The 18988-nt window shown below is 39.1% G+C and overlaps 1 protein-coding gene across 1 annotated transcript in view; it reads left to right on the top strand.

Moving 5' to 3' along the window:
- Nucleotides 1-3938: 3938 nt before the first annotated feature.
- LOC132539412 (C-type lectin domain family 2 member B-like) overlaps nucleotides 3939-18988 on the top strand; it is a gene marked incomplete at its 5' end in the record, with an annotated part of 40395 nt that continues 25345 nt past the window's right edge. The window contains one exon of the mRNA XM_060194372.1: nucleotides 3939-4131. Coding sequence (XP_060050355.1) covers nucleotides 3939-4131 — 193 coding nt within the window. The remainder of the gene's footprint in view (nucleotides 4132-18988) is intronic.

Here is an 18988-nt window from a genome sequence, read left to right as displayed (position 1 = left end):
CATTGAACAGGTAAGCTTGAATAGGAGATTAAAACAACTGACTCTCGTTAAGCTTTCTTCTTTCATTATTATTTTTTATTATTTATAAAAAGGAAACACTGACAAAAACCATTGGATAAGAGGGATACAACTCCACACAATTGCCACCACCAGAACTCCATATACCATACCCTCCCTTGATAGCGTTCCTATTCTTTAACCATCTGGGAGTATGGACCCAAGGAATGGGGCACAGAAGGTAGAAGGTCTGGCTTCTGTAATTGCTTCCCCGCTGAATATGGGCATTGACAGGTCAATCCATATTCCCAGCCTGCCTCTCTCTTTCCTTAGTGGAGAAGGGTTCTGGGGAAGCAGAGCTCCAGGACACATTGGTTGTCTGTCCAGGGAAGTCTGGTTGGCATCATGCTAGCATCGGTTGTAACCTGGTGGTTGAAAAGAGAGTTAACATACAAAGCCAAACAAATTGTTGACCAATCATGGACACAAAGGCTGCAATAGTGCAGATGAAGAGTTGGGGGGGGGGGTCTCTGTATTGTTTTTTATTTTGGTTCTCTACTCTCCTTTCATTATTATTGTTATGTAAAAGGTTTACTTGGGTCTGGAGGATACCTAGTTTTTCTTGCTCCATGGGCTTTTTGTGGTTGTAATTGTTGTTTTAATGTTTAGAGTGAAACAAGATGTGTAGCAAATTTATCTTCATGAGCAATTCCTTTGCCTGGATTTTTTTCTCTTTTTTACCAGAGAGCTGCTCAGCTCCTATTTAATGGTGACATTTCAGGCATGAAAGTGACTTGGTATTACCATTACATTATTTCTCCTACTCGTGCATGGATTTTTCTATCAGAGCTGTAGCTCCTCTGCTACCATTGACTGTGTCCTTCTGCTGTAATGGACATCAGATGATTCCATTGCTATAAGTGAAGTGGCTCTTCTCTTGAAGCTGAGTGAGTGAGGGATGAGAGGCAGCAGGTGAGATTCCCTTTATATGTGCTTTCTTTACTGTGTCCTTAAATAGACACGTTTGAATTACACAACCCTCTTATATGCCCCGTCTTCCTAGATAGCCTGATGCAGGGGCACCTCAGTGTATGTATGAAGTCCTAGATTCATTCCCTGATGCTGCATTTAAAAAATAATAATAATGCAAAGGTTATAACAATTTGAATGTTTGCCTTGCATGACTGAAGCCTGGGCCAAAAGCATATTTTGTGAACTTTTCAAATGATGATCTACTTTTGGTTTTAATGTTGAGGAAGGAATTCAAAGACTTAGGGAGGTGGGAGTTTTAACCTAGTTATTCATACTTGAAAGGTCTAGAAGATATCAATTTTACCCTATTTTCTAAAACTTTCTTCAGGAAAATAAATCAATGAAGTGAATACCAGAATCCTTGAAAAGTTCTGTGATTGCTCTTCTCTATAATTAAGGCCATGCAGTAGAAGGCCAAGTCACTGAATTGAGAGACTTTGATGTAATGGGAAGGATTAAATTTCTGGGTAGCCAGGGCAAAATCCAACAAAGGCAAGGCAGGCAGGACCAAAATAGACAGCAATGCAAATGTACAACTCAAAAGGACCTACGGTATGCAATAGTTGATTATGGCATACCTAGAAGTGGACTCGGTAGGAAGTTTATTAATTTTTTTATGTTGAAGTAGCAGAAAAGTTTGTGGTCAAGTTAATGAAAGTTTAAGTTGGATCATAATGGTAAATTGAAACCGCTCAATTAATTCCCAGACTTGAGGCAGTGTACAGGCTCCAAACTTCCTGGATGAAGGGAAGATTGAACCCTCTTGAAGAAGGAGCCCAGTATGCCACCAAACCGTGAATTATTCTCTCAGTCTTTCCCCAAAGTAACTTATGGCTTCTAACCTGCAGAACTGTGCAAAAGGAAAAGGGAAAAAAAAAACTCATCTTTGGGGAAAACTAGACACTAGCTCTGAACAGATACTAATTTCAAGAATTACAAAAATGTAACTGCAATCAGTTACAGTCCCTGCATCTTACCTGGGCTCTTTTCTTTTGTTTCAGAAAGCACAGTTGAAATAGCAGCTGGCAGAATCTGCAGACTGGTTCCATGACTTGTGAAGTTGTAGTTTTAAAATGATGACAGAAGTGCCAAATAGAAGTCACAAGAAATACTTCTCTCTTAGAAAATAGTAAAATGAAAGCAAAGGGAACTAAAAATCAGAGGTGGTCATCTCACCACACTCTTATTCAAATCTCCTATTTATTCTGTGCAGAAGATAGATGGATCTTGAACATGATGTTAAATTATGATGAGTTTGATCAGTGGTTCTTGAAATGGCCATTATAGGATGTGGTTTTACTGCTTGAACAAGTTAATATATGCTCTGATACTGCAGCCATTGATTTGACAATTGATTTATTGCCTTCATTCCCTTCAGTGTCCTTATCAGAACAAATGTGGAGCTATTTGTAAGAAGTCAACTACTTCTATTTAGTTTTCTTCTGGTGTGTGTGTTTGTGTGTGTGTGTGTGTGTGTGTGTGTGTATGTGTGTGTGTGTGTGAGAGAGAGAGAGACAGAGAGAGAGAGGGATAGGAGAGAGAGACAGATGTCATGTGTATGATTTATGGATGATAGGTAGAGAGATGATAGAATAGATGATAGAAAGATGACAGACAGAGAAGCTAGAATGAGAGAGGAAATAACAATTCTGACAGATACTGGTAGGAAAATTACATCCTGATATCAGAAGCATAATAGCATTATCATCTTACATATTAATGATAACTTTCAAGACATTCTAAATCTCTGTGTGTGTGTGTGTGTGTGTGTGTGTGTGCGCGCGCACGCGCGAAGGCATATTTATAAAAAGTTAGTGTTTGAGAAAACATTTTTTGCTCTTGTTTTGTAACCAGTTGATAGAAGTCTAATTGCATCACTTTCTTAGCACAAGATAATTTAGCCTTAAAAGTCCTGTTCTGACCAAGTTTCCAATGTATCCTGCAGAAAACTAGTAAACTAGTTATTTATTTCTCTTGGGGAGGTGAGAATAAGATTAGCCACTTCCTCAGATGTCTAGTATGTGGTTATTGTCTCAGGGTGCTAACAGGAGCAAAGAGGTTTCGCATATGACTCAAGACAATTACAAAGAGTTATAATGATTTAAAGGGGCCTAGGGATGGTTCATTTTACAATAATATAAGTAAATAATTCAAGTAACAGCTGGGGTAAGGGGGATTTAGGAACAAGGAAAAGAGTGGTGGCATCATGGTCCCAAATTGCAACATGTGGCTTCATTTGTGGGGAGGGGAACATTTTTTTCCAGGAAGAAACTCAGGAAGCAGATATCAAAATCCTGAGGTGGCTTCAGAGACCTTATGTGACTCCATTTGGCTTAATCAGAGCAACCTATGAAATTCGGAGTTCGGCTTCTCAGTACAGTGGGCTTTTAGCTGTCCTAGTCATTCCTGTCTGTCAATATCCTCATAAAGAAGTGGTTGCTTTCATTTTATATCATCGTGGTAGGGTCATTTCAAGTCTGCCCATCAATCAGGATCATTGTAATATCCCCATGTATTCATCTAGACAAAGATCTTCTGCTGAAAGAGTATGCATCTAGAATTTCATTTATTCCTTTTAAGATTTTTTTTTTTTTAGGATTTTTCTTGTAAATGTATAAAACATCCTCCCTCCCCATCTCTCTGAAAATTTGTTGCTCACACAGGAAAAAAAAGGGTGGGGTGGGGTGGGTGAATAATTGCATGAGTCAATCATAATCTAATAGCTACTTCCTTTTTTGAGTAATCCTCTTTTAAGTGTTTGCTTGTAGGAATAGAGACACTCTAGCAAGACCTGTGTTGTTAAAAACATCAATAGCAGTTTCACACTGAATTTAAATTCAGAAAAGTAAGATTTCAAAACTATGACAACACCTGAACACAGGCAGTTAACTTACTAGTCTGATTAAAAAAAAAAACAAAAACAAAACTCTGATAACAGCATCCTGAACAGAATTCCTGAAAAGAATCCAGAACAGATTCTCGGACAGATTCCTGAACAGAACCCTGAACAGATTCCGAAACAGATTCTTGAAAAGTATCCTGAACAGAATCCTGAGCAAATACTTGAACCACTTCTTGAACAGAATCCTCAACAGAATCAAGGTAAGGGCATCTTTAATTATTTGGTAGGGTGGGGGAGTTATTTGTTGAAATTCTGAATCATAAACTATTCAAGATTGTGACTATCTATGCTAAGTGATTTTATTAAATCAGCACTGAATATAATCCACATAATTATTCAGTGCCTGGATGTATACTTGATAAGATTGTGTGGTATCAATAAAGTGATCTTTATCACAGATGCATTACATCTCATGTAAACAACTGTGTTTCTTGATTTCCTTGGAGATGGGTAAGGAGGGAAAACTACTAAAAAGCAACTAGACACCCTCTCCCCCTTCAATAAAATGTTGAAAATAAAGAAAAAAATGGTTGCATTGATAGCAAAGAAAGTTTTTTTTAACTCTTTCTAGACAAAATAGAGAAATGAAAGGAGAAAATGAAGCTAAAATACATCATATGCACTAATCTGTGATTTAGGAATTATACTGCATTTTTAAATTATCATTTCATTTCAACCTATTATTGTATGTAACAGTGAAAAATTATCATACTACATTTAGAATGCATAGATACTTTACCCTTTTGTTTTGAACTATTCTGTAATACCATCTAAAGCATTTTAGACATTTGAGGACAATGACATCAAAAACATGAAAATGGGGGCAGCTTGGAAATGGCATATCCAGTTGCGTGTACACAGTACCAGACACAACCAGTTTCCATATTGTAGTGGTTATCACCTTTGCCTCACACTAGCATTCAATAGGCCCCAGTTCAAGCCTCCTGTCGCCACCTGCAGGAGAAAAGTTTCACACTCTGAAGCAGTGCTGCAGGTGCCTCTCTTTCTCTCTCTCTTCTCTATCTTCCCCTTTCCCTCAGTTTCTGTCAGCCTGTCTCCAATAAATAAAATAAAATAAAACATTTGTCTTTATTTTTAAACTTTTATTTTTTTAGTATGCAACAGGGTCTTACATTTTTGCAATGTCATTGTACTCAGGTAATTTTTTTTTAAATTTTAAATTGAGAGAAGAGAAATAGGCACCACTAAACCATCTATAGACTCTCCTCAGGTTCCATAGTTCCTGTGGTGTTGGCATCTGAACTCAGGGTCCCATATTTAGTAGAATGCACACTTTACCGGGTGAGCTATATTTGGCCCTTAAACTAAGGGGTCAATTCAAAAATATTTCTCACTATACACAAAACCAGATTAAAGGTCCAGTAAGATATTTCATCTGGGACTGTTTCACCTATTTTCCTGTGTGAATGTTGTGAATTTGAGTTCTGGTGCCTTAATATGTCTTTCTCTATGTCTCTTTCTATCTGGAAAAGTCAACCTAGAATGGTATATGTAACTCAGGCAGGGAAACAAAACAAACAAAAAGACAGTGGTAATTTCTACTTCAGACATCCATCAACTGTATGAATATATGTTTTATGTGTAAATAAATTTAACATATTATATATAAAATATTACTTAATGTTAATAATACGTGTAATGTTATGGATAGCATATATACATATGAAACTCAAATTATAAATACCGTATAATAGTAGTAACTCAGAGTGTGATATGATCCATTTTTATATTTTGCATTAAAATGTCATTATTTTTGCTTTTTGGCATTTTTAAGGCTGCTAGGTAGGAAAATTATTATTTTATGTGTGTTTAAATTAGTTGGAACTTTCCTATTAACTCTTCTTGGAGAAGATCAGACTAAGAAACTGAGAAAAAAAAGTTGAATTAGTGGAACTTTTCTACAGGAAAAGTAATATGAGTTCTTTGTTGTTTAGCTTCTAACAAGAATGAATGCAGAATTATCTTAATGACTAAATGACCTTATTTAAATTTATTTTTGTGACTAAAAAGGTGTTAAAATTTAAGTTGCTTAAGTTGACAATTATTAAAGTTAATGTAATTTGTGTCAATAGTTTACATTAACTCATATTGCTTAAGTGTACTTTGTCAAGCTTTCCTGGGATAGCCTTTTATTTCTTTCTGTTTTTAAATATTTCTCTTTAAAACACATCATAAAGTCTAAGAAACTTCTTATCAGATGGATAATGGGAGAACAGCATTTACTACTGTGCTTTTTATTTTATAGTGTGTACAGTATTCAAGCAAAGATGACTAAATAAAAATAAGTAGAAATAAGAAAGGGATATAGAACAGGAATTATTGATCCTGAGTGTACAAAATTAGGTTTTAGGTTTTAGAAAATTGAATAGCTTAAGTAAAAAAATGTGGCTGGTTTAAATATGTATCTTCAGATCCAGAACTGCTATAAATGTCTAGTGAAATTAATTGTTACATCAAGGCACCATCCCACTGTCCTGAAATATGGTATTTGTCATCTCTTATTTGATGTTATTGAAAGTGGGTTTCACTTGGGAGTCACATGAAGTTTCCTATACTTTTATAAGACACTGGTGCATCAGAAGGGCTTCAGGTATCACTTTTACTTAGAAGATATATATTCTAACTCTAGTGACCCCATTTGTTCTAGTGCTCCTATTTCTATGCCAAAAATATAGCCAAAAAAGTCACCGTCTGCCACACTCCCGTTGCATGCATCTTTATTGAAGCTGGTTCCACCTGCATGCAGGTCTACATATACATAAACCCCCAAGCCAGGTGATATATTATCTTGCCAGCCTGCTTATTATCACGTGTAAATTACCCTTTCTTTCCAATTGTCAATATATGTGTTCTTTCTTCTTCCTGTTACTTAGAGGAGTTTTTCTCTTCTTTTTTTAAAAATTTCTTTATTGGGGAATTAATGTTTTACATTTTACAGTAAATACAGTAGTTTATACATGCATAACATTTCCCAGTTTTCCATATAACAGTACAATCCCACTAGGTCCTTTATCATCCTTCTTGGATCTGTATTTTCCCCATCCACCCACCCCAGAGTCTTTTACTTTGGTGCAATACGCCAATTCCATTTCAGGTTCTATTTGTGTTTTCTTTTCTGATCTTGTTTTTCAACTTCTGCCTGAGAGTGAGATCATCCCATATTCATCCTTCTGTTTCTGACTTATTACACTTACCATCAATGTTTCAAGGTCCATCCAAGATCAGCTGACAACACTGAAGTCACCATTTTTTATAGCTGAGTAGTATTCCATTGTGTATATATACCACCACTTGCTCAGCCACTCATCTGTTGTGGGACACCTGGGTTGCTTCCAGGTTTTAGCTATTACAAATTGTGCTGCCAAGAACATATGTGTACACAGATCTTTTTCAATGGGTGTGTTGGGTTCCTTAGGATATATCCCCAGGAGAGGAATTGCAGGATCATAGGGTAGGTCCATTTTTAGCCTTCTGAGAGTTCTCCAGACTGTTCTCCACAGAGGCTGGAACAACTGACATTCCCACCAGCAGTGCAGAAGGGCTCCTTTGACCCCACAACCTCTCCAGCATTTGCTGCTGTTACCTTTTCTGATGTATGACACTCTCACAGGAGTGAAGTGATATCTCATTGTTGTCTTTATTTGCATTTCTCTGACAATCAGAGACTTGGAGCATTTTTTCATGTGTTTCTCTGCCCTTTGGATCTCTTCTGTGGTGAATATTCTGTCCATGTCCTCTCCCCATTTTTGGATGGGGTTATTTGTTTTCTTGTTGGTGAGTTTGGCAAGCTCTTTATTTATTCTGGTTATTAGCCTCTTGTCTGGCAAACGCTAGAAGAAGAAGAAGCCTCTTGTCCGATGTATTGCATGTAAAGATCTTCTCCCATTCTCAGAGGGCCATCTTGGTTTGGATAGTGGTTTCTTTAGCTGTGCAGAAGCATTTTAATTTGATGTAGTCCCATAGGTTTATGCTTGCCTTAGTCTTCTTTGTAATTGGATTTGTTTCATTGAAAATGTATAGCTCATCTTCAAGATGCATAGCTCATCTATGAATAGCTCAATTATTTCAGCTTTCAGCTCTCTAATAACCTTGAGATAATTAGTGTTTTCTTCCAGGGTCTCATTTGTTGTTTATGCATTTCTGATAACAATTCTTTCAAACTCTTTACTCACTCCTGTGATTATTTCCTTAGCTAGTGTTTGGATGTTGACCTCATTATTTTGTGCTTCACCCTTTGGGAGGCTTTTAGCTGGACTCTTGTCCTGGTTCATTTCTCCAATATTTTTTCTTGTTGGTTTAACCATTTTATATATTACGTTATGAGGTCCCTCTCCCAGTACTTTTCAAATTACTGATCACTCTTGCCTGGTTTGACTTGTGTCTAAGTAAGGTAAGTAAAGGGTTCACAGTTGTTGAAATTGACAGTTTTTTCAATAGTATTTCAATCCCTGGGTTGGAGCACAGTAGCATAAAAGCCTCTTTTGTTCTATTTCTTCCCTCTAGGTTATGGGAGCCTGAGGGATTTTAAACTACCAATAGGCTTCTTAACTTCATCACTGACTCCTGACCAAGAGATAAAGCATGGTAGGGCAGGGATAATGCAGTGGTTATGCAAAGAGACTTTCACAGCCCCACCAATATATTGGCCACCTAGGTGTAGATATTCTCTTGAGTTTCCTGGTTAGTTTTCTTTCCCCTGGTGTCAGCACAAGGCCTCCCTGCGGCTGCTCCAGATTCTGAGGACAGTAGTAATAGGGTCTCACAATTGCATTTGGTGAGTCTCAGGGGAGTTCTCTCCTCCCTTCAGCTGTCCTTTTGTTGGTGGAACAGACTGGAGGTGGTGTCTCAACTGGTAAACTCTGGACTGTTTCTGGCCACTTAATCTCTCCCTAGACTCTTCTCTGTCCAAGAGCCACACGTGTTTGCACTCACCAGTAATTTGGTGGGTTCCTGTAGGCATTCTAGTCCTGTCTTGTTTTGGTCCCAGGTGGTCTCTTTGGTATTCGTAGTTAATCGGGAGAGGAGAGGAGAGAAACACACCTGCTCCTGCTCTGTAGCCTTGGCGCCAGAAGTCCAGCTTGAGGATTTTTAAACTATAAGTAGGCTTTATAGCTTACTCCCTCACTCCTGACCAAGAGATAAAGCAGGGTTGGGCAGAGATAATCCAGTGGTTATGCAAAGGGAGTCTCACAGGCCCACTGGTAGACCACTTAGGTATAGATCTTTTCCTGAGTTTCCTTGTTAGTTCTCTTTCCCCTTTTGTCAGCACAGGGCCTTTCCCTTGCCACTGTTCCAGTTTCTGAGATCAGCAGCAATGGAGACTTACAGTTGCATTTGGTGAGTCTTTTTTTTTTAATATTTTATTTATTTTATTAATGAGAAAGATAGGAGGAGAGAAAAAAAGGGCCAGACATCACTCTGGTACATGTGCTGCCAGGGATTGAATTTAGGACCTCATGCTTGAGAGTCTAGTTCCTTAACTACTGCACCACTTCCCGGACCACTGGTGAGTCTTAGGGGGGGGGGTCCTCTCCTCTCTTCAGCCTGTCTTTTTATTGGTGATACAGACTGGAGGTGGTGTCTCAACTGGAAAGCTGCCAGACTGTTACCAGCCACTTAATCTTTCCCTAGGCTCCTTTCTGTCCATGAGCCACACATGTTTGCACTCACTGGTGATTTGTTGGGTTCCTGAAGTCATTCTAGTCCTGTTTTGTTGCAGTCCCAGGTGATTTCCTTTGGTATTCCTAGTTTACCTGGGAGAGGAGAGGAGAGAAACACAGCTGCTGCTCCCACAGTTTTTTTCTTTTTAAATGACTTCATGATTCTTAGTGTCATCTCTTTCATAGTATTTATTTATTTATTTTGCATAGGAACAGAGTGAAATTGAGTGGAAAGGGAATTAATGTAGAGGAGAGAGAGAGAAAGAGAGAGAGAGAGAGAGAGAGAGAAACAGAGAGACCTGCAGCATTCCCCCTGCTGGTGTCAGGGGCCTAATACAAGGGCCTTGTGCACAGTATTGTGTGTGCTCAACAAAGTGCACCAATCACTCAGCCCCCAGATTAATATCTTTTTTTTCTTTTAATTTTTTTTATTTAAGAAAGGATTAATTAACAAAACCATAGGGTAGGAGGGGTACAACTCCACACAATTCCCACCACCCAATCTCCATATCCCACCCTCTCCCCTGATAGCTTTCCCATTCTCTATCCCTCTGGGAGCATGGACCCAGGGTCATTGAGGGTTGCAGAAGGTAGAAGGTCTGGCTTCTATAATTGCTTCCCCGCTGAACATGGGTGTTGACTGGTCGGTCCATACTCCCAGTCTGCCTCTCTCTTTCCCTAGTAGGGTGTGTCTCTGGGGAAACTGAGCTCCAGGACACATTGGTGGGGTCTTCAATCCAAGGAAGCCTGGCTAGCATCCTGATGGCATCTGGAACCTGGTGATTGAAAAGAGAGTTAACATACAAAGCCAAACAAATTGTTGAGCAATCATGGACTCAAAGCTTGGAATAGTGGAGAGGAAGTGTTAGGGAAACTGCAAACTGTAGTGTACTTCTGCTTTCAGGTATATATTTTGTTTATGGATATGTGTGAACATAAGCTCTCTCTCACAGAAACTGGTCTATATCTAGGTTTTGGGACTTTGTTAGAAAGTGAACCACCTGAGATGAAATTAGAGTGTACTATAAAAGGAAAGGTCTCACCCGAGTAATGAAGCTGAAGGGTTGTCATTCCACACGTGAAGTCTCTGGACACAGTCTGAGGTGAAGCATGTTGAGGTGGCAATCGTTGCATTGGTTAGTTGTGATCGGCGGATGCAATATTATTTGATATGAATTGGGAGAGGCATACGGGAAAGTGGGCCCTATCCAAGGGTTCCAGGACTGGAGGAAGTAGAGGCTCTATAGTGGAGATGTGAGGTTCCTGCTGTCTTAGGGTTCAAAAAGACAATCGATAGTTAATGTTATCATCACATTATTTGGTAATTGGGTTAACTTTGAAAAGTCCTTTTGTTAGGGTTTGCTGTACAGTACCCAGTATCTTGTATATAGCTGTGCTATTGGATGCTTCTAATCTACTTGGTCTAGGCTTTTGAGAGAGTCTGCATATCAAATACACAGCCTATATATTTAAAAAATTCAGTTTGTGTTTTGAAAAACTTTGAGACATACAATTGATTTTCCCCCTCATATTAATTAACTAGTGATTTATATGTCTACATTTTGCTAGGAGTGTACATAAACACCATTCCCACCACCAAAAGACTGTGACCTATCCCTCCCACCCACTCCCACCCCCCACTGGCCCAGGAAGCTGCATGTCTACCCCTCACCACAGGGTTTTTACTTTGGTGCCCTACTTACAATTTGGTCAGGTCCTGCTTTTAGTTTCCCTTTCAGATCTTCTAAGTCAGCTTCTGTTGATGAGTGGGATCATCCCATACTCATCTTTATCTTTCTGACTTAGTTCACTTAACATAATTCATTCTAGCTCTGTCCAAGAGGGGTCAGAGAAGGTGGGTTCATTGTTCTTGATAGCTGCATAGTATTCCATTGTGTATATATACCACAGCTTTCTCAGCCACTCATCTGGTGTTGGGCACCTGGGTTGCTTCCAGGTTTTAGCTATTATGAATTGTGCTGCTATGAACATAGAAGTACACACCTCTTTTTGGTTGAGTGTTATGGAGTCCTTGGGGTATAACCCCAGGAGAGGAATTACTGGATCATATGGAAGGTCCATGTCTAGCCTTGTGAGAGTTTTCCAGACTGCTCTCCACATAGGCTGGACCAATTTACATTCCCACCAGCAATGTAAAAGGGTTCCTCTGTCCCCACATCCTCTCCAGCATTTGTTGCTGCTGTCCTTTTTGATGTTTGCCATTCTCACAGGATTGAGGTGGTATCTTAGTGTTGTCTTAATTTGCATTTCTCTGACAATCAGTGACCTAGAGCAGTTTTTCATATGTTTGTTAGCCTTTTGGATCTCCTCTGTAGTGAATGTTTTGTTCATATCCTCTGCCCATTTTTGGATGGGGTCATTTGCTTTTTTGGTGCTAAGTTTGCTGAGCTCTTTATACATTTTGGTGATTAGTTTCTTGTCTGATGTCTGGCATGTGAAGACCTTCTCCCATTCTGTGAGGCATCTCTCTGTTTGTTTAATAGTTTCTTTGGCTGTGCAGAAGCTTTTAAATTTTATGTAGTCCCATTGGTTTGTTTCTGCTTTAGTCTTCCTTGCAATTGTGTTTGATTCATCAAAGATGTCCTTGAGGTGTAGGTGGGAAAGTGTTTTACCAATGTTTTCCTCTAAGTATTTGATTGTTTCTGGTCTGACATCTAGGTCTTTGATCCATTTGGAGTTGATTTTTGCTTCTGGTGAGATAAAGTGGTTCAATTTCATTATTCTGCATGTTTCAACCCAGTTTTCCCAGCACCATTTATTGAAGAGAGCCTCCTTCTTCCATTTAATCCTTTGGGCCCCCTTATCAAAGATTAGATGTCCTTAGGTGTGGAGATTTATTTCTGGGCTTTGAATTCTGTTCCACTAGTCTGTGTGCCTATTTTTTATTCCAGTACCATGCTGTTTTGAAGATGATGGCTTTATAATATGGCTTTATAAGTGTGATGCCTCCATTTCTGTTTCTTTTTTCAAGATGGTTTTGGCAATTCTAGGTGTTTTCAGGTTCCAGATAAATGACTGTAGTGTTTTTTCTATTCTCTTAAAGAAGCTTGGTGGAACTTTGATGGGTATTGCATTAAATTTGTATATGGCTCTGGGGAGAATGTTCATTTTGATGATATTTATTCTAGAATAATATCTTTTATAAGCTAGATGTTTTTTGTTTGTGTGGTTTCAGAATGTTTCACCTATATCAAGTAACTTTGGGTTTTCTTCCTTTATTACTCTCTCTTTTTTTGACTTTTTGACATAAAATTTGGCAAAAATGGTCAACTTATTAACGAATCTAAAAAGTAATGATAATTAAATGTTCTATTCTGGAAATTATTTAAATTTACCTTTCCCTCCATCTTCTCTCTCTTTTGTATTATTTTGTAGATTTATAGTGGGTTACAAGGTCATAGGATTACAGGATATAGTTCCATACCAAACCAGGATCATATTCTGTGCCTTCAGCCTCTCAAGGATAACCATGATAGTTCCATTCTTGTTCTTGAAATTCTTCTTGTTGTTGTTCTTATCCTTCTCCTCCTCATACTCCTTCTCCTTCTCCTTCTCTTCCTCCAACTTCTTCTTCACCTTATTTTTATCCTTCTTTTTTTTGCACATTTATGAGTTTTAATTCTGTAGTTCCACATATAGGTTTTCTTTCTGGAAGAGAAAGTACTCAAATAGCTAGACTGTCTTTAGAGAATAAAGAATAAGAAATCTATAAAATACAATTCCACCTGTATATTAGTAAATAATCTTCTGCTCCACCCCACAGCAATAAAATATGCAAAGAAGATAAAGATGATTGAAAAGATAAAACAAGACTGAAAACAGAAAGTTCATCCTATTTCATCCACGCTGTAAACTAGATCTTAAAACAGCACAATGTGTATAACCTTTAAATTTTTCAAGAAAGTGCTATTTAGTAAGTAAAGATACATTAACTCACATTGCATGAAATGATCTCTGTGCTGTAAAATTTAAATCCATAGTAATTTAGCAATAATTCCACTTTATGCACTATGGATTTGATAGGAAATAGAAGAGTTTTACGACACATTGACTTGACTAAGAACATAGAAAAAAGAGAACAAGTATCTGCTTTCTTTTTTAAAATTATCTGTATTTATTTATTGGACAAAGACAGCCATAAATCAAGAGGGGAGAGGATGATTGAAGGAGAGACAGAGAGGCACCTGCAGCCCTGCTTCACCACTCATATAGCTTTCCCCCTGCAGGTGGGGACAGGGAGCTTGAACCTGGGTCCTTGTGCATTGTAACTTGTGTACTCAACCAGTTGCCCCACAACCTGGCCCCAATTATTTGCTTTCTTAACTCTTAGTTTTTAAATAAAATTATAGGGTAAATAATTTGACAATATGACTGAAAACCTCAATAGGAAAACAAAAGTTCTGGGTTGAATCATATATACATCACCAAAAATGATGACAAGACAGATTGTTTTGTTTTTCTTCTTTTTTCCCTGTGCTACACTGGAGGTAGAATCATTGTTCTTACTGATGAACAATTCCTTGTTGTGAAAATATCTACAGAAATAGATGTATAAGAAAGAGTGAGCTTATTTGCTTGAAAAACAACTCTGCATGAGAAGCTTTAACAAGAGGAAGTAGAGTTGTTTTTATGCATTTCAGTTAGGGTGAAACAACAGTCTGTACAAATTTAAGAGTGTTCTAGGAAAACTTATGCATAATTTTGAAGAGAAGAGACCAGAATACTTAATAGGGGGACATACAGGGATGACATAAAACATAGAAAATGTCTTACAGGTCTAGAAGGGCTTAATGGCTCAGTTTTCTTTGATCAACCCTGTCTGGAGTAAGGTCTATGGTCCTTATCAGCAATGGTCTGCCAGTCAAAGTCAAATGAGTACAATAGTAAGACTACATTTATTTATTTTTAAGGTTATTGTTATTATTATTACTTTTATTTTGGATAGAGACAGAGTGAAGTTGAGAGGGGAAAGAGAAATAGAAGGGGGAAATGCAGAGAGAGAGAGAGAGAGAGAGAGAGAGAGAAAGAGAGAGATAGCTGTAGCATTGCTTCATCACTTGTGAAGCTTCCATCCTGCAGATAGGTACCAGGGGCTTGAATCAAGGTCATTGATAGTGTAGTGGGTGCTCAACAGGTGCTCCACCCTAGTATGGCCCCAATATTATTACTTCTATGGAGGAGTCTATATACTTTTCATACCATAAATCTACTTTGATATCTCCCTAGCCTCAGAGATTCCATTTCAGTTTTATTGGCAAAAAGAAGTAGTGCAACACTGGAACATTTTGACTATTTGATTACATTTTCCATATATACTTCAGACCACAATTCTTCTTTTTTTTTGTTTTTTTTTTTAAAGATTTTACTTATTTATTAGGAAGATTGGAGGAGAGAGAGGAAGAACTAAACATCGCTCTGGAACATGTCCAGCTGGGGATTGAACTCAAGACCTCACGCTTGAGAGTCCAATGCTTTATACATTGCACCGCCTCCCTGACCACTAGACCACAATTCTTCTAATTATCTGAGTAATCTGTTTATCTACCAGTTACAGAGAACTTATAAAAAAATGCAGATCTGAGAAAACCAAATATCTACCAAAAACACTCAGTGGCTACCCATTAGACTAAGAAGAAAATCAGGGTCTTTCCTAGGATCTTTAAATATTGTATCATTTTCCTGCTAGCATAATATTTTTCTTTAATTTTATTTTTTAATATTTTTATATTACAGAATTACATGTCAACAAGGATTTGAATCTAAACCACTAGAGTTCTGAATCTTCACTCTCCCCACTGTAACCCACCACAGTTCCCCTAAAGTTTTAGACATGGTCCAACCATCTTCTCTACAACTATCTGTCCACATTTATATATAGTTGGCCCTTCTTTTTCTAATTCAGTCCTCTCTTTCCCTCTAAGCCACTCATAACTACCTCCAGATGTCCCTTTCCTTTTCCTTCTCTCTCTCTGGGTGCTGATGGAGCTGGAGTGCAGTCCTTTTATCTTCAGCCTATCACTTCTCCCCTGCTGGAAGTATGGATCAAGGTTGTTTATGAGGAGTAGAAAGTAGGAATTCTGGCTTCTGTAGCTGCTTCTCTGCTGAGTATGGGCATTGACAGGCCAGTCATACCCCAGTCTTTTTCTATATTTCCCTAGTGGTCCAGAGATGTGGAGATTTGAGGGTCTAGGACACACTGATGAGGTCATCTGCCCAGAGAAGTCAGGGTGGAGTCATGGTAGCATCTGTAGCTTGGTGTCTGGAAGGTGGCATGGCCTAAGCTGAGACAAAGTGGTTAATGAACAGGAACCAGAAAGTAGGATCAGAGAAGATGAGATTAGGGATTTGGTGGTAGAAGAAAGCTAAGAGAACCATTTTAGGCATATTCCTGGGGGCATACAACTATAATAGTTTTTCTTGAGTTTGGTAGCTAGCCTGAGGTTGGATGAGAATATTATCTGAGAGAATAATGTCAGAGTGGAGAAAAGGGCTAGAAAGTTGGATTAGGGAAGGAAGTAGATCTTATTCCTATAAAAAACAATTCTGTGGCTAAAAGTAACTATTTTCCTCCATCCACCTGCTCCAGGGCCCATATGTAAAAGCACATTTATATTTAGCACCAGAGCCTGTGTAATCTCTAAGTCCCAATTGGTCTGAGCTTATAGCTCATGGTCACATCTGGGGAACGTTGGAGGCTACACTCATTTCAGGACCAGTCTTTTTCAAGTAGCAGGGTAGGATATCCCCAGCCTCCCATCGGAGACTAGGGGTATCCCTACCGTCATTATAGCCACATTTTTTAAAAATCTTTTAAAATTTTATTTCTTTTATTATTTTTATTCTTTCCCTTTTGTTGCCCTTGTTGTTTTATTGTTGTTGTTACTCATGTCGTCGTTGTTGGACAGGACAGAGAGAAATGGAGAGAGGGGGGGAAGACAGAGAGAGGGAGAGAAAGACAGACACCTGCAGACCTGCTTCACCGCCTGGGAAGCGACTCCCCTGCAGGTGGGGAGCCGGGGGCTCGAACCGGGATCCTCACGCCTGTCCTTGTGCTTTGCGCAGCGTGCGCTTAACCTGCTGCGCTACCGCCCGACTCCCTATAGCCACATTTTTTTCCCCTTTACCTTGCCACATTCTTTCTTTTTTTTTATTTATTTTTATTTATTTATTTTTTTAATTTAAGAAAGGATTAGTGAACAAAAGCATAAGGTAGGAGGGGTACAACTCCACACAATTCCCACCACCCAATCCCCATAACCCACCCCCTCCCATGGTAGCTTTCCCATTCTCTATCCCTCTGGGAGCATGGACCCAGGGTCGTTGAGGGTTGCAGAAGGTAGAAGGTCTGGCTTCTGTAATTGCTTCCCCGCTGAACATGGGCGTTGACTGGTCGGTCCATACCCCCAGTCTGCCTCTCTCTTTCCCTAGTAGGGTGTGTCTCTGGGGAAGCTGAGCTCCAGGACACATTGGTGGGGTCTTCAATCCAGGGAAGCCTGGCCAGCATCCTGGTGGCATCTGGAACCTGGTGATTGAAAAGAGAGTTAACATATGAAGCCAAACAATTTGTTGAGCAATCATGGATCCCAAGCTTGGAATAGTGGAGAGGAAGTGTTAGGGAGGTACTCACTGGAAACTCTAGTGTAATCCTGTTTTCAGGTATATATTTTGCAGTAGTTTATGGATACGTGTGCACATAAGCTCTCTCTCACAGAAACTGGTGTATATCTAGGTTATGGGACTTTGTTAGAAAGTGAACTACCTGAGATGAAATTAGAGTGTACTATTAAAGGAAAGGTCTCACCCCAGTAATGAAGCTGAAGGGTTGTCATTCCACACGTGAAGTCTCTGGATACAGTCTGAGGTGAAGCATGTTGAGGTGGCAATCGTTGCTTTGGTTAGGTTGTGATCAGCAGATGCAATATTATTTGGTTTGTATTGGGAGATGCATACGGGAAAGTGGGCCCTATCCAAGGGTTCCAGGACTGGGGGATGTAGGGGGTCTATAGCGGAGATGTGAGGTTCCTGCTGTCTTAGGGTTCAAAAAGACAATCAATATTTAATATTATCATCACATTATTTGTTAATTGGGTTAACTTTGAAAAGTCCCTTTGTTATGGTTTGCTGTACAGTACCCAGTATCTTGTATATAGCTGTGCTATTGGAAGCTTCTAATCTACTTGGTCTAGGCTTTTGAGAGAGTCCGCATATCAAATACATAGCCTATATATTAAAAAGATTCAGTTTGTCTTTAGAGAAACTTTGAGACATACAATTGATTTCCCCCTCTCATATTAATTAACTTGTGATTTATATGTCTATATTTTGCTAGGAGTGTACATAAACACCATTCCCACCACCAAAAGACTGTGACCCATCCCTCCCACCCACTCCCACCCCCCACTGGCCCAGGAAGCTGCATGTCTACCCCTCACCACAGGGTTTTTACTTTGGTGCCCTACTTACAATTTGGTCAGGTCCTGCTTTTAGTTTCCCTTTCAGATCTTCTAAGTCAGCTTCTGTTGATGAGTGGGATCATCCCATACTCATCTTTATCTTTCTGACTTAGTTCACTTAACATAATTCCTTCTAGCTCTGTCCAAGATGGGTCAGAGAAGGTGGGTTGATTGATCTTGATAGCTGCATAGTATTCCATTGTGTATATATACCACAGCTTTCTCAGCCACTCATCTGGTGTTGGGCACCTGGGTTGCTTCCAGGTTTTAGCTATTATGAATTGTGCTGCTATGAACATAGGAGTACACACCTCTTTTTGGTTGGGTGTTATGGAGTCCTTGGGGTATAACCCCAGGAGAGGAATTACTGGATCATATGGAAGGTCCATGTCTAGCCTTGTGAGAGTTTTCCAGACTGCTCTCCACATAGGCTGGACCAATTTACATTCCCACCAGCAATGTAAAAGGGTTCCTCTGTCCCCACATCCTCTCCAGCATTTGTTGCTGCTGTCCTTTTTGATGTTTGCCATTCTCACAGGATTGAGGTGGTATCTTAGTGTTGTCTTAATTTGCATTTCTCTGACAATCAGTGACCTAGAGCAGTTTTTCATATGTTTGTTAGCCTTTTGGATCTCCTCTGTAGTGAATGTTTTGTTCATATCCTCTGCCCATTTTTGGATGGGGTCATTTGCTTTTTTGGTGCTAAGTTTGCTGAGCTCTTTATATATTTTGGTGATTAGTTTCTTGTCTGATGTCTGGCATGTGAAGATCTTCTCCCATTCTGTGAGGGGTCTCTCTGTTTGTTTAATAGTTTCTTTGGTTGTGCAGAAGCTTTTAAATTTTATGTAGTCCCATTGGTTTGTTTCTGCTTTAGTCTTCCTTGCAATTGGGTTTGATTCATC

Source organism: Erinaceus europaeus, chromosome 7 (genome assembly GCF_950295315.1).
Source record: "Erinaceus europaeus chromosome 7, mEriEur2.1, whole genome shotgun sequence".
NCBI lineage: Eukaryota > Metazoa > Chordata > Mammalia > Eulipotyphla > Erinaceidae > Erinaceus > Erinaceus europaeus.
Note: the sequence above shows the minus strand (reverse complement) of the source record. Positions and strands in the feature narration are given on the sequence as shown.